The sequence below is a fragment of the Bufo gargarizans genome, chromosome 3, assembly GCF_014858855.1.
Source record: "Bufo gargarizans isolate SCDJY-AF-19 chromosome 3, ASM1485885v1, whole genome shotgun sequence".
NCBI lineage: Eukaryota > Metazoa > Chordata > Amphibia > Anura > Bufonidae > Bufo > Bufo gargarizans.
This window is the reverse complement of record NC_058082.1, coordinates 299,717,281-299,734,518: the sequence shown is the minus strand read 5'-3', so window position 1 is coordinate 299,734,518 and position 17,238 is coordinate 299,717,281. Positions and strand designations below refer to the sequence as shown.

General features: G+C 42.0%; 1 protein-coding gene across 1 annotated transcript in view; it reads left to right on the top strand.

Moving 5' to 3' along the window:
- Window positions 1-10,062, top strand: part of TINAGL1 (tubulointerstitial nephritis antigen like 1) — a 56,161-nt gene extending 46,099 nt beyond the window's left edge. Inside the window, 6 exon segments of the mRNA XM_044286570.1 lie at window positions 549-714; window positions 716-733; window positions 3,088-3,133; window positions 3,734-3,857; window positions 8,312-8,357; window positions 8,820-10,062. Of these exon segments, the coding sequence (XP_044142505.1) occupies window positions 549-714; window positions 716-733; window positions 3,088-3,133; window positions 3,734-3,857; window positions 8,312-8,357; window positions 8,820-8,963 (544 nt within the window). The 3' untranslated portion in view covers window positions 8,964-10,062.
- The last annotated feature ends 7,176 nt before the right edge of the window (window positions 10,063-17,238 follow it).

The following is a 17,238-nucleotide window of genomic DNA, read 5'->3' as shown; positions in this document are numbered from 1 at the left end:
TGGTGTTTAAGACGGATCTGTCTTGGCTATGTTAAAGATAATACAACCTGATCCATTCTGAACGGATGCAGACGTTTGTATTATCAGAACAGATCCGTCTGTGCAGATCCATGACGGATCCGCACCAAACGCGAGTGTGAAAGTAGCCTAACTTGTGACTCTGACGGTATTGGCGCTCAGCATCCTTTTGACAGTGCCACATGACCACTGCAGCCAATCGCTCTCTTGTGGCAAGTGACACGGCACATGGGTGACAGGTCACTGCTGCGGCCAGTGATTGTCTGCAGCTGTCACATGCCCCCTTTCAATAGTATGTTGACGCCGAGACAGATAGGAACGGCAGAGCTAGCAGTGGAGCAATGAAGACAACGGCAGAGACCAGGTTAGTATGATCCCCACCACGGGTCCTGCTATTCAGGGAGGTATGAAAAAAGTTTGATAACCCCCTTTAAACCTAGAAGCTATTTATGAATGTTAAACAATAGTTTCTCAATAAATTCTTCTGCCGTTTGCATAGTTTGGTTACGCAATGTTACTCTCTTCTTCAGGATTGTGACAGAAGATTGTTATCCATTTGTGGGTCAAAATACAAATGGACCTCTTCCCACCTGCATGATGCATAGCCGTTCCACGGGGCGTGGAAAAAGACAAGCCACCAACAGCTGCCCAAACCCATATGCATCCTCCAATGAGATCTACCAGTCTACACCTGCCTTACCGCTTGGCATCCAGTGTAAGTTGACTTTGCAATTGGAAGATGCTTTTTCAAGGTATTAGAATCCAGGCACCATTATATTTTGTATGTACAGTCATGTGAAAAAATTAGGACACCCTTTGAAAGCATGTGGTTTTTTGTAACATTTTTAATAAAAGGTTATTTCATCTCTGTTTCTACAATACAGAGAGATTAAAGTAATCCAACTAAACAAAGAAAACTGAAGAAAAGTCTTTTCAAGATCTTCTGTAAATGTCATTCTACAAAAATGCCTATTCTAACTGAGGAAAAAGATAGGACACCCTCACATGTATTCCCTCTTAAATTGGCTCAGATCTCACACAGGTATATCACACCAGGTGCACATAATTAGTAGATCGTTACTCTGCATGTTGAATGAGGCTTGCCCTATTTAAACCTCAGACATTTAGTTTGGTGTGCTCCTGACTGTTGAAGTGAGAGTGAGCACCATGGTGAGAGCAAAAGAGCTGTCAGAGGACTTCAGAAAAAAGATTGTAGCAGCCTATGAGTCTGGGAAGGGATTTAAAAAGATCTCAAAAGATTTTGAAATCAGCCATTCCACTGTCCGGAAGATAGTCTACAAGTGGAGGGCTTTCAAAACAACTGCCAACATGCCCAGGACTGGTCGCCCCAGCAAGTTCACCCCAAGAGCAGACCGCAAGATGCTAAAAGAGGTCTCTAAAAACCCTAAAGTGTCATCTCGAGAACTACAGCAGGCTCTGGCTACTGTTGATGTAGAAGTACATGCCTCTACAATCAGAAAGAGACTGTACAAGTTTAACTTGCATGGGAGGTGTGCAAGGAGGAAACCTTTGCTTTCCAAGAGAAACATCGAGGCCAGACTGACATTTGCCAGAGATAAAGTTGACAAAGACCAGGACTTCTGGAATAATGTTCTTTGGACAGATGAGTCCAAAATTGAATTATTTGGACACAACAGCAGAGGACATGTTTGGCGTAAACCAAACACAGCATTCCAAGAAAAGAACCTCATACCAACTGTGAAGCATGGAGGTGGAAGTGTCATGGTTTGGGGCTGCTTTGCTGCAGCAGGACCTGGTCAGCTCACCATCATAGAATCCACGATGAATTCTACTGTGTATCAGAAGGTGCTTGAAGAACATGTGAGACCATCAGTTAGAAAATTAAAGCTGAAGCGGAACTGGACCATGCAACATGACAATGACCCAAAACATACTAGTAAATCAACCAAAGATTGGCTGAAAAAGAAGAAATGGAGAGTCCTGGAATGGCCAAGTCAAAGTCCAGATTTGAATCCCATTGAGATGCTGTGGGGTGACTTGAAAAGGGCTGTACGTGCAAGAAACCCCTCAAACATCTCACAGCTGAAAAAGTTCTGCATTGAGGAGTGGGGTAAAATTTCCTCAGACCGATGTCGAAGACTGGTAGATGGCTACAAGAACCGTCTCACTGCAGTTATTTCAGCCAAAGGAGGTAACACTCGCTATTAGGGGCAAGGGTGTCCTATCTTTTTCCTCAGTTAGAATAGGCATTTTTGTAGAATGACATTTACAGAAGATCTTGAAAAGACTTTTCTTCAGTTTTCTTTGTTTAGTCGGATTACTTTAATCTCTCTGTATTGTTGAAACGGAGATGAAATAACCTTTTATTAAAAATGTTACAAAAAACCACATGCTTTCAAAGGGTGTCCTAATTTTTTCACATGACTGTAGATCATTCAACACATCTTAATTGCAGAGTTGCACATTTGTAACCCAGCATGTGGATGGTAGCAAGTAAAGGTTAAGGTTAAGTAAGGTTTGGTCATCAATTTCAAGGCCTGAAAAAATCCCATGAAATGTCTGCTCTTCTTGTTTTATTAATATAGGATTTATCATGCTATACACTATTTCTTATTTAAAGGGGACCCATTCTGTTAAATGTGGTATTTTATCTATGGGTAGCAGGTTATTGAGCAGAAGGAGCTAAGCAGATTGATATATAGTTTTATAGGGAAAGATTAAGTATAACTTATTTCAGTCATTTAAATCCTTGCTCTTTCTAGACTTAGGTGTCCAGTAGATGGTCCAATCAGTGACTGTCTACAGAGTGATATAGGGGAGTCAATCACTGATAGGACCGCTCACAGGACACCTAGAAAGAGCATTGATTTCAATGAGTTATACGAAATCTTTTCCTACAACACTATATTATCTATCTTTTCAGCTCCTCCTGGTCTGTAACCTGCTACCCAAAAATCACATACCATATTCAACATAACAGGTTCCCTTTAAATAAGAAAGAACACTGTATAGCATGCTAAATCCTGTATTATTAGACAAACTGGATCAATAAAACAATAAAATCCTCTCTCCCATTTTTTCTGACAGGAAAAAGAGATAATGAAGGAGATATTTGAGAACGGTCCAGTGCAGGGTAGGTATTTATTGTAAAAGGTCAAATTTACTATACAGTTCAGTAAAATGCTATGGTCCATATTTATTACATTATGTGCAGGTTAATAAATGATGTTTTATGGAATATTAGTATAATCATGGCTTGCTTTGTGGCATTGTGGCTAGCACTTTATGAGACCACTTGTAATGAAAAGGGAATAGCTCACGGTACAATCTTGAAAAGTGGTCCTGCAGCCGATGAGATGTGTTGAATTATTAAGAATATTAGAAGTGACCCCAGAGTTGTATGATAAGTATAAAAAACACTCAGGCTGGTACTCAACAAGTTGTAATATCTATATAATTTACAGAAGGGGTACATTATTTTATATATTCTAGGTCATCAGAGGTTGGGATGGCTCCATTAAGCTACTATTTACTGTAGGCTGTTTACGTTTTATTAGCTGATAATTATATAAAAGATGTATAAAATGCAAAGTTCACCGTAATTATGAAGAATAAATAAAAAATATTATATATATATATATATATATATATATATATATATATATACACATACACACACACACACACCACTGTAAACTTTTACAATTTCTCTGTTTGTGTTTTTCTGCTGTAGCCATAATGGAAGTGCATGAAGACTTCTTTGTGTACAAAAGCGGTATCTATAGACACACACCAGTGATGGCTGGAGAATCTGAGCGATACCGTCGTCATGGTACACATTCAGTTAGAGTCATTGGGTATGTAAAGGGCGTGATCTTTTAGCTCCTAAATATAAAACAGAATTGCTTATTTGTTACAAAACCTACGCTTTGTTTTTATGTCATTTTGATGCAAAAAATGACACTTAGCCTGAGGACACTGCACTAGATTCTGGATGATGGCTGATGATTGAATGTGTCAAGCATTTGGGAAAATGGGAAACTAAACTTGGCAAGGATCCTGCACAGCGCCCCCGCTAAATACACAGGAATGTTTAGCAGGATGTACAACAGTGCAACATCATATATACTTATGGAAATGGTAGAATTCAATTAACTGGGCACTCTCAGGATATCTGAACCACTTGAAATGTATTAGCATATATTACAATAGCAAAGAACAACAATATAAATAAGTGGTAATGATAAAAACTAAATATCAATATATAAACCACACAACGTGCAGTAACATCATGTAAAAACACCTGGAAAATAGAGATCTAAAACATAATAAAATTCGAGGAATAAAATTGGAATGCTCAATAGTAAATGTTCGTATGAATGTTCAGCCGAATATTTATATGGAAAAAGCACTTCAGATAATGGTAGCAATAAACAGTGTCCTCTGGTATTGTCCTATTCGATTTAATAACAGGGGTATCCAAAACTACGGTCCCAATATGCAGTCCACTGAACCAACTTTAAGCGGCGTCCCGCTTATAACATCCACCAGCAGCGTCCCACTGGACTAAAAGTCATATGAATAAAAGTGCTGGATAAAGGGGTAATGTGATACCCCGAAACGCGTCTAGCCTAGACAGGACCCCAGAAACTTGGACCACTTGGGAATCTGGAGAATCAACTGGATTGTCGCTAAGAAGGAATCGTCCGTCACACGAATGGCTCATTTGGAATATAACTTGTAAGGCCTGAGTCCATGGGGAAGGCCTGAATACATGTGCCAAACAATTGCCAGTGTGCAAACTTACTGATGAACTATCGGTCCACAGTAAGACCGTTTGATTTTATCCTGCGATTTTATCCAGCACTTTTATTCATATGACTTTTAGTCCAGTGGGACGCTGCTGGTGGATGTTATAAGCGGGACACCGCTTAAAGTTGGTTCAGTGGACTGCGTATTGGGACCGTAGTTTTGGATACCCCTGTTATTAAATCGAATAGGACAATACCAGAGGACACTGTTTATTGCTACCATTATCTGAAGTGCTTTTTCCATATAAATATTTGGCTGAACATTCATACGAACATTTACTATTGAGCATTCCAATTTTATTCCTCGAATTTTATTATGTTTTAGATCTCTATTTTCCAGGTGTTTTTACATGATGTTACTGCATGTTGTGTGGTTTATATATTGATATTTAGTTTTTATCATTACCGCTTATTTATATTGTGGTTCTTTGCTATTGTAATATATGCTAATACATTTCAAGTGGTTAAGATATCCTGAGAGTGCCCAGTTAATTTAATTCTACTATATTTCTTCTGGGAGTGGACAGGGTGAGTCCATCCGACTGAGTGCACCTCTTGGGGCTGTAGTTACTCTCGTGCGTTACATTTATTTTTCTTATCTACTTATGGAAATGGGTTGTTCATTGGGGACTAAGAAAAAAAAAAAATAATAATAATGATTTGAATAACATGGCATATTGAGACAGTCAAAACTTAACATTTTATGTATACATACATTTGGTCTCCCACCTGCAGTATAGGGTGCACATAGGACTTTAACCTCTGAGTGAACAAAAGCCACATATAACAAAGAAAGACAGCATGGCCCTTTGTTTGCCAGCAATACTTTTTCTGTGGACAGGATGGCCTTTCATAAACTGGTCATATACTTTTGTCAAGTTGTGTACTTGACAAACACACCGATGGATGTTAGCAGGATCGGCTGACCATCTAATGTGTACAGGGGGCTACTAACTTGCAGCAGTGACCTACTTCAGCCTCTGATTGTCTGAGGGGGCCTTTCCTGGTATTTCTTGGATGTCGAGACTGGACTAGGAAGGAGGGAGCAGCAGGACTGGTTTTACATTTAAGACAGCTTCCTTGCTGCCTTAAATTTAGACTATTTTCTATGCCTAAAACAGGCGTAGAAAATGATGAATGAGATGGGCCTGCCGGCCCTTCCCTACCCACATCACGTCCCCTTTTTTAGACTTGGTGTGAGCGGGGAAGAAGTCACAGATTCTGCCGCAACATGGCATGCGATAGAATCTGTGCCAGATATATGCCACAAAAGTTGCGTATATCTGGTAATAAATGATTCCCTTTGTGCCCCAGCGTCTCTAGTATTTTGTGAATCCATTTTTTTAACAATTTGTTGAACTATAAAAAATAAATGATTGTATGAGGATACATATGCTAGTGATCATTGTGTCCCTGAATTTAGAGGAAGGGAGAGGCAGGATAAATGAAAGTGATCTCCTGAGGGGACAAGGGGACATGTAGCGCCTTGTCCTGAACACTTATCTCCACCCAAAGGAGACTCCAACACATCCTGTACTACCCTTTCTGTGCTGGACCAAGCTACTGCCAAGTTTTTGATGTATAGCCAAAAATAGTAGTGACACTATAGGGCATGTAGGGTAAGCAACACAATTAATATGGAAAGAAGTGCAACACAGTGAACAAGATGAGACTTGTGGTGAAAAATGTATGTATGTGAGCTGAGGGGGAGGTATCATTTATACTAGCTGAGCTACAGACGGCACATTTGGTCTGGAGCGACCTTGCTAATTTGCTGCTTCTGCCTCTACATTCCACACGCTCTGATTGCCCAGGAATGCTGCGGCCATGCTGTTCTATAATCTTACCTCTGGCCCAGATCTTGATCATATCTCAAGCTGTGCATGTTACTATGGCAGCCTGGTGCCCCATTCAATCAGCTGTCACCTCTTCACACAACTACTGATAGGAGGTGGAGTAAAACAATATCTATTCCATATGAAGAAAGTTAGATAAAATACGTCAGGTTGAGGGTGATCTCCAGGTCCTGGATATCCACTTGGACTGCCCATAAAAAATGTATCCGTCACCATTAAAATATCTTGGCATGTCCAACGGACAATGGGCCCCTTGTCAGCTTTGGACAAGGTTTGTGGTCCCATGTGGGTTTGGGCATTCCCAGGGCAAGGCTTACATGCCCAGTTTTTAGCAATTATCATGTTGGGTATATGGGTATATTTGTAAATTGCATTACAGGCAGCTATTGAATATACCTTCTGTATCAGAATTATGGGGGGCTATCGAATAGCAGGGCAGCCTGATCGCTGAAGCTCATTGGTGACTTTCCAATCTGAAATGCAAGCTGGGGCAGAGGACAAGATTATGGGACAGATTACAAATCCTGCTTTAAAATAGAGTAGAGTAGACCCCCCTAAAGATGTGCCAAATTTATCACAGTGGCTGACGCTGGATAATAACTTAAGTGCATTTTTTGACTGTATAGTTTAGCCTAAAGAGGGAAAAGTGTATCTAAAACTCTCAGTAAATGTGGTGCAAGTTCTACCAGAATTAGTACATCTCCTCTAATATATTTACATAGGACACAAAGCACACTCTATGCCACTTGTTAAAGGGGGTATTCTGGTTGTTTGAAGTTATCCCTGTTAGATTAGTGGGGGTCCTACTACTGGGACCAGCACCGATCAAGAGAATAGAGGCCCCGTAACCTCTATAGTCCCCCTGAAATGAACAGAGTAGCCGGTCAGCCATGTTTGTGGCCGCTCTATTCATTTCTTTGGAAATTCTGGACATAGCCAAACGCAGTACTCTGCTATCTCTGTAACTTTCATAGAAATGAATGGAGTGGCCACACGCATATGTAAACGGGCGCTCCATTCTTTTCAGGGGGCTGCAGGTGTTATGGGGCCCCGGTTCTCATGATTGTGGGGGTCCCAGCAGTGGGACCCCCCGATCTAATAGTTATACCCTATCCTGTGGATAGGGTATAACGTCAAACAACTGGAATACCCCTTTACACTGATCAATGTTCAGGCAGTTTATCGCCAACAAGCATTTGTACAAATATTCGTTAGAGATAATCTGCCAGTGTAAAGTTGCCACCAATTACCTGATAAATGATTGAAAAGCTTGTTCATCGGGCAATTGGATAGTTCGTGCGGACACTTAATCATTTGCTGGTAGCAGATCGTGCCATCTAAACAGCATTCTGCTGCCAGCAAGCAATGATTCTGTATGGGGACGAGCGATGGCATTAGCGATCACTCCTCCCCATACCACGAGGAGGAGATTATCAGGAAGGAGCGCTTCCCGACAAATTGTAAAGGGGCCTTTAGAATTGGAAAATCACACTGCCACAGCCTTACATCCCTGAGCCTTACTGTTAATTGTGGCTTTTACATATTATGTATTCAGTATATAGGAATTATTGGTAAGAATATTGCACATACTCCATCCTGCAAGGCAAATATATTTGACTGACAATTTTTTATTGTCTTTATTAGGTGGGGAGAAGAGACGGCTCCAAATGGACATGTACAGAAATACTGGGTAATATAAGTAATATCAATTTATTAAGTTAGTACTATATATATTAGTGTGTGCCATCTATTTCTGTAATGTTCTGTGCCCCGTTGTGTAGTTCCCTGAATATTGTGTAAATCTACCAAGCAACCTGCCTTCTGTATAGTACTGGGGATCCTGGATTTACAGCACCTATCCCACACCCAGCTGTGTGTTCCAGTTTCTCTGTACTGACCGTGGAGGCACAGGAAGGAGAACAGGAACCAATGTTAATGAAAGCTGATTTTACTACAACAGGCAATAGTACTGTGATGTATGAGCCTAGGTTACAGTTAGATCCAGCCGGATGCTATGCTAATCACTGGGATCTCAATCAATATTCAGGGACCAACACTATAGAATATAAAATATCACAGAACTGCTAATATTATTTAGTATTATCTTGTGTTGTGTATATTTCTCACTAGTTTCCCTTTTTTTCCTCCTTAGCTGGCAGCTAATTCCTGGGGCAAGGACTGGGGAGAGAATGGCTATTTCCGTATCGCTCGTGGTGAAAATGAGTGTGAAATTGAAACGTTTGTGGTTGGAGTGTGGGGAAGAGTCAGCATGGAAGATGTTTCACACAAGAAATAAGAGAACTGGCAAAACCGCAAGACATTGTGAAATTATAACAAGCAGACGGTGGGGTGTATAACTCTTTACCTCTAGATATTTCCACAGCCAATAAGTGGATGTCCTAGGTGGTTGGGTGTGTATTCAACAAAGAAGGGGATGTATTATCAGGTTGATGTGAATAATTCAATTTCAGGGCATGTTACAACACGAGTCTTCTAAAGAAGCCGTTTCCCCCCAGTAGTCACAGTGTATGATCACTGAAGATATAACATCCTAGCAGTATATCACTGCTTCATTTCTAGATTGGCCAGTCAAGCAGTAGACCACCACCGCCAACACATCCCCTATACACGTGAGGTATATCAACTTGAGAAGCACCTTCCCCATTTGTATTATTTCCTGCTGTTCTACTTGAATTCACCACATCGATTTCCTCATTTTACTATAGATAAATGAAAGCATTGCCACAAGTCAGGCCAGGGACAGGATACTGTAGAGGTCCTTAGTGTAATTAAACTGAGCCTGTGGTGCTGACACAGGGGAGATTCACAGCCTGTGGCTTTAGAGGGGATAACAGTGCACATAATCCTATAATCTCTACAGGGATCAAAGGAGCATTGTTTGGGGCTATATACGAGGGGCACGTAGTCCTGTGAACCTGTCATACACAGACATTCCCCACCATAGTGCCAAAAACTGCGGGAGGATTGGGGCTTCCATCTAGAAGTCAGTCCCACCTAGGACCAAAGTGCACAGCATACTTTATGGAATGACGCTGAATAAAATAAAGCCTGAAGATCTGCTGAGTAGTCACCTATGTCAGATATCAGCTGATCTCTAATGCTTGGTCACCAGTATCATATCAGCCTCACGCAGCTTTTCTGCCATTCCATTAACCCCAAGAGCTCACTTTTATTACAAACCTAAATTGTAATGTATAAAAACCTGAAATGTGAAATATATTTAGCTATTTATTAAATTGTTTCTATATATATTGTTTCTATCATTTATATACCCTACCATACAATTGGATTTCTATGATGTATTAGAAAATGATACATTAAGACATTTTCAACATTCCAGTTTGAATAAAAAAATTGTTTTTGCACCAAACCTGCCACTTTGTGTTTTTAATAAAAAAAAAAAATGAAAAGAAAGCAAAAAAAATAAACTATTTATACTGGTGTCTAACACATTTTATTGGTAAATGCATACACATTTACTTGTGATCCTCTGATACATAAAGGGGTATTCCTGTTGTCATAAGTTACCCCCTATCCACAGATCACGAGAACGTGGACCCCCGTACCCCCCTCAGGGAGTTCCTGAGTACAGAATTCAGCTATTTCCAGAACCCCGACAGTGATGAATGGAGTGGCAGTGCATATACCCAAACAGCCACTCCATTCATTTTGAGGGGCTCCGAGGTGTACGGCGTTATCGTGATCAGCTGGGGTCCCAGTCGTAGGACACCTACCAATCTAATAGTTATCCTCTATCTTGCATGCAGTACTTTTTTTTCCGTCTAAAAAACAGATCTCAGATGGAAATGGCTCAAACGGATGCCAAATGTGCACAACTGATGCACAGGATCCGTTTTTTTTTTTTCTTCTTCTTCTGAAGGATTAGAAGAACAGAAAATGAACAGGTGATGTGAACCCAGCCTTAAAGGGAACCTGTCACCGGGATTTTGGCCATAGAGCTGGGGACATGGGCTGCTAGATGGCCGCTAGCACATCTGCAATACCCAGTCCCCATAGCTCTCTGTGCTTTTATTGTGTTAAAAAACTGTTTTGATCGATATGCAAATGAACCTCATATGTGTCCTGTATCCGGAGATGAGTCCAGCGGAAAGGAGCCCAGCACCGCCCCGCGTCCTCCGAATCTCCTCCTTGCTGGCTGACGTCACAGAGCTGGAGCGGCGAAATCTCGCGATGCGCGAGCTAGCGCATGCGTAGTTCGTTCCCTGTGCTGATGCCAGCACAGGGAATGAACATGATGCCGACACTGCGCATGCGCTAGCTTGCGCATCGCAAGATTTCGGCGCTCCAGCTCTGTGACGTCAGCCAGCAAGGAGGAGATTCGGAGGACGCGGGGCGGTGCTGGGCTCCTTTCCGCTGGACTCATCTCTGGATACAGGACACATATCAGGTTCATTTGCATATCGATCAAAACTGTTTTTTAACACAATAAAAGCACAGAGAGCTATGGGGACTGGGTATTGCAGATGTGCTAGCGGCCATCTAGCAGCCCATGTCCCCAGCTCTATACACACAATCCCGGTGACAGGTTCCCTTTAAACTGGCCAGTTTTATCATGAAAAAGTGCAAAATCAACAAATAAAATCTATTGCATTTACACCTTGATTTGGAGATAACTGGTAGTGCGTGATTGATGGATTTGTATAGATATTTGCCAGTCAGTGGCGCGGCACACACAAGCATGTCTGTGTTCATGTCCTGACCGCTGGTCTGTAAAATATCGACTTTGTTTCATAAACAATTGGTCACTTTGATGAGTAACCTCTGTCTTTGGTGTTAGAAAGTCCAAAAGGTCACATGCCACCTTTGTGCCAACCCACAGCCCATCCTGGCTGTCTTTTATGCAGTACTGTGTTCACACTGTTCTGATGCACACGCATTAACCAACCTGAAACTGGAGCCCTAGTACTGATGCACTGACACTGCTATGGCAAAGGCATGCACAGTTCATGTGGGATCCCTGGAATTTTTGACATAAAATACTAGGCGCTACTTTTCCCAGAAGGTGGCTTGAATAGATTTGAATATTCCTTCATTTAGAAGAACTTTCCCTGTTAGAGAATAGTCAAGATCTTTATGGGTACAGTGTTATAAAAAAATAAAAAAGAGCACACACTATTTTACTTAACGTATTGTACATGTAGATCAGTGATTTACAACATTTTAACCCCTGAACAATTTTTCCTCCCCCAGAGATGCCACTATGTTCTCAAAGAAGGAAGGAGCAGATAGAGTATTCTGTTCTTCTTGCCCAGGACAGTGCTATACTCTGGTTGAGGTGTTCCCTTTGTGCACATCTATGAGCAGACAGATCCACCGTGGCCACTTTAAGGCCTTGTTCGCATTTCTGTGTTAATGTCAGAAAAACGTTTCATCCATGAAGATGTCCGTGAAGGATTCGTGGTAGGTCCAGGTGTGTTTTTACCACGTGTGTTTTTAGAATCTACTATTCGTCCTCAGTGAAAAACGGACACTATATGGATGTGTGTCAGTGATTTTCACGGACCCATAGACTTCTATGGGCATGCTTTGTCTGCATCACAGATCAATATAGTGCATGTCTCCGTGATTTTTTTTTTTAATGACCCAGTGAACAAACTAATTTAAATCAATGGGTACAAGTGCTGTCTGCAGAAGATGCGGACAGCACACGTCAGTGAAAAAAAGGAAATGTGAACGAGGCCTTAGGCCTCTTGCACATGACCGTATGGCTTTTTCAGTATTTTGCGGTCCACTAAAAATGGATCTGCAAAAAATACAGATGACATCCGTGTGTATTCCGTTTTTTGCGGAACAGAACAGCTGGCCCCTGATAGAACAGTACTATCCTTGTAATAGGACATATTCTATATTTGAACGGAAACGGAAGGCATACGGAGTACCTTCCGTTTTCTTTTGCGAATCCATTGAAATGAATGGTTCCGTATACGGAACGCAAAAATGTTTACCTCCATGAGCAACAATCAGTTTGCATAATCAAAGTATTTCGGCACAAACTGTCAGAAACAGAAGCTCATTTGCATGCTCGTCGTCCTCATGGGAGAATGTGGCATAAGATTGATGTTATTAGAATTTATTTTCTTTGGTTCAGTGGCAGCAGCCTAAGGGCTTATGCACACGGCCGTTCTGTGCAGATTCAGACGGAACCAGACCCATTCAACTTTAATGTGTCAGTGATTAGTGTTGGGCGAACTTGTGATTAGCAAGTTTGGCGTTCGGGTTATCTAAGAATTCTTTAATGGATTCTGTTACCATGGACCATAATGGAATTGTTGATGGCATGCACCACGGAAGAGGCATTCTGTATTGCATTCCGTCATAATAGAAATCTATGCTGGCCATAGACTTCTAGACTCTTATAGGCTTCCGTGCTGTATGCCGTAATAGAATTCTGTTATGGTCCGTAGTAATGGAATCCATTATGTAATTCTTAGATAACTCGAATGCCGAACTTGCAAATTCACTCAACACTATTTGTGATCCGTCCGTCTGTCTGCACTGCAAAAAAAGTACCGTAGTGCATGCACTGTGTCAATGTTCTGCGCTGGACCTCCCGGATTGTGGACCCATTCATGTGAATGGGTCCGCATCTGTGTTGTGGTGCAAAAACGGCCAGGGCCTGTATATTGCTGTCTGCGGGCTGCAGTACGGTCATGTGTATGAGCCCTAAGGCTGATGTCAGGCATGTTTTTGGTGGTTTTTGAAGTAATTCTGGCTCATGTACAGAGACCGAGTGCTGTCCACATCTTTTGTGGCCCCATTGAAGTTAATGGGTCCACATCCGAGCCGCAAAATGTGGGACCCAAACAACAGTCATGTGCAGGAGGCGTAACTATCAGTGAAAAACGCATTGCATCCAGATGCCTTCCGTTTTTCATGCAAGCCTCATTCATTTCTATGGTGCCAGACCTGCGTGAAAAATGCAGAATGCATGCAATTTTTCCTGAATGCAAAGATGACACTTGAAAAATGCTGCTCATGTGCACAGACTCATTGAAATTAATAGGTCAGGATTCAGTCCGGAGGCTACCTGTTTACTACACGCATCACATCCAGATGGAAAACTTGCTTGTGCGAAAGAGCCCTTCTGCGGTCTATCGCAGAATATGAAGAAGTATGTTTGTGATTGGACACCGCAATTTACAATTTCAATTATAGAACACGATTTTGTTGCTATCCCAACCGAATACAATAAGAACACTTTCAATACAAACTCAAGACTGCATTTGTGGAAAATTGCTGCATGTAAATATGCATTTCTGCCATGGCTTTTGAGGTCCGCAGTCATCTGCCACAAAACAACTGGTTTGGTACATGTGAATACACCCTAAGGCCTCATGCACACAACTGTTGTTGTGTTCCGTTCTGCAAAATGGGGTTCCGTTGTTCCGTTTTTGTTTCCGTGTGTCTTCCTTTATTTTTGGAGGATCACCAGACATGAAGGAAAGTAAAAAAAAAGTCTAAGTCAAGTTTGCCATGCAATTGATAGGAAAAAAACTGATGCGGATGACAATCTTGTGTGACTCCGCGTTTTTTCACGGTCCCATTGACTTGAATGGGTCCGCGAACCGTTTTCCGTGAAAAAAAATAGGACAGGTTATATTTTTTTGACGGACTGGAACCACGGACGCGGATGACAAACGGTGCATTAGCCGAGTTTTCAACTGACCCATTGAAAGTCAATGGGTCCGCAGAAAATCTCGAAAAACGGAACAACGGTCGTGTGCATGAGGCCTTACTATGTGACATAGAGATGTACCATTATCACATCAGACCCTCCCCAAAAATGTACTTCATGTTTGAAGTGTATACTTACAGGGTGTAATGTTCTTATCAACAGTCAGTGATGGTGACCACTTACCTATATAATTGCAGTATCTAAATATATTAGTCACTGGAAAGCAATGTAATACAGAACCTCCGTGTTAGGCTTCGTTCACACCAGTGTTCAGCCTTTCCGTTCTCCTGCTAAATAAATTGTGCTCCGCATCAACCAATGGACTGTAGCTGTATGCCCATTCGCGATCCTCAAATTTAATATTTTTTTTTTTTTTTAAACACTACTTATCTAGCTAATCCAGTGCATACTTGTAAACAGACCGGCGGCACCGCCTGGCTAACTGCGCAGCGACGTCACGAGATCAAAGAGTGAAGTGGTTTTTGTCTATAAATGCCACAAGTAAACATACCCCTTTGTCTAGGAGCGTGTACACAGTAACTATGCCCTACTTATTACCTTTCCATGCGAATGGAACAGGTCCATCAATGCCGTGGATTTCAACAGGGTTTTATTTGTTTGCATTCATTGCAATTTCTTCTTCGAACATTCCAAATAAGGGCTTGTTCACACTAGTCCTTTACTGTTTTCCTTTCCTCTCATTCCAAACCATATTGGTTGGTGTATGCTTGAAGGCACGTTGTGAATAAAAAAAAAAAAAAAAAGCAGCAAGTCATGTCCAGAACTCATTTCTTACTGAATCAACAGATTACATCCACTGCAATGCAAAAGGTCAAAGCCACGGCAGAATTAGCGGTACAACCTGCACGTAACCGTACGGACCTCAGACCATTTGCATAGTAGAAGCTTGCTTCAGAACGTAAACATGGCATTCGGCAGCATTTACACAGAACTACTCGGATATTCTTTTTTTTCCCAAAAGTGCTATTAGACCCAAAAAAGGAAGCAGTCATTTATAGCTCAGCTCTCTTTAAATATACTCGTTTAGGCAAAAATAAAATATTATGATTTACTTGGCACAGACCTATGGTCCGTGCAGAAAATCGCCCATGTACATACACCCATCTAAGGCCCCATTCACACATCCGCATTTTGCGAAACGGAATTGCGGGCCGGCTCCGGAAATGCGGACCCACACTTCCGGGTCCGCATTTGCGTTCCCGAAAAAAATAGAACATGTCCTATTCTTGTCCGCAATTGCGGACAAGAATAGGCACATTCTATTAGTGCCAGCGATGTGCAGTCTGCAAAATGCTGAATGCACATTGCCGTGTCCGTGTTTTGCGGATCCGCAAAACACAGTACGGACGTGTGATTGGGGCCTAAATGAAGGTGCTGTCCATTGTAAACTCGCATGAGTGAAATTAGCTTAAGGGCTGTTTCACACGAGCGGATGCCGTGCGTGGCATCCGCTCCGTGAAAGAGTGCCAAGACCCGATGCAGACTGCAGAGGCACGGAGCATTAACATGATTGATAATGCTCCGTGCCTCTCAGTGACAACTGTGATTTTGTAGTAAAGAGATCACAGAGAGGCACGGAGCATTATCAGTCATGTTAATGCTCCGTGCCTCTGCAGTCTGCATCGGGTCTTGGCACTCTTTCACAGAGCGGATGCCACGCACGGCATCTGCTCGTGTGAAACAACCCTAAAGGCGGGTTTAGATGCTCTGATGTACAGACGATTGTCAGGAAGGAACCATTCATTCCTCACAGTGAAGGAGACATCTGTATTTACGTGCAGCGATCTCCTCCACAGTATGAGGACAAGGGATCGCTCGTCATTATACAGAATCGTTGTTTCTGGGCGGCAGGTCGCTGCTTAGACACCATGATCCGCTGCCCAGAAAACAATAATTGGCGTTTCTGCACGAACGACAGGATTCACTTATTCATCGGGTGATCAGTAACACATTTAGACGGGCGGATTGTCGGGAACAAGCGTTCGCAGCAATGTTCTGTTCCTGATACTCTGCCTGATTATTATTAGGCAGCGTAAATCCACCTTTAGGCATGTGCATGAAGCCTGCATGGCGACACACAGTCCGCAGAGCTGCAGGTACTTCTGTACTGCTGGAATTTCATCCCATAGGTCACTGTAATAGAGCGTGCATATAGAAGTACCAGTATACACCTGTACAACATGAAGGATCCAGAGGATAGGTCATCAGTATTAAAGTCTCGGAAAACCCTTTTAACTCGCGTGAGGCCTCATGCACACGACCGTATGCGTGTGTATTTTGCAGTCCACAAAGAAACAGATCCGCAAAAAATACAGATGACATCCGTGTGCATTCCGTATTTTGCGGAACAGAACAGCTGGCCCCTAATAGAACAGTACTATCCTTGTCCGTAATGTGGACAATAATAGGACATGTTCTATTTTTTTTTTTTTTTGTGGAATGGAAATACGGACATACGGAAATGGAATGCTCGCAGAGTAACTTCCATTTTTTTTTGCGGACCCATTGAAATGAAAGGTTCCGTATACGGTCCGCAAAAAAAGTAACGGACACGGAATGAAAATACGTTCGTGTGCATGAGGCCTAAGGAACAGACTACTGGAGTTAATGGGCTAGATTTAATCAAGACGACTCCAAGGGAAAACCGGCTTAGTTGTCCATAGCAACCAGATTTTTCAGAACTCCCCTGGAAAACAAAAGATGGAGTCTGATTGGTTGCTATGGGCAACTAAGCCAATTTTCATTTACACCAGTTTGATAAATCTTCCCCCATGGATTCGACAATCACTGGATACCGCCGAATCCCCATTGACTATAATGGGATCCGAGTGAG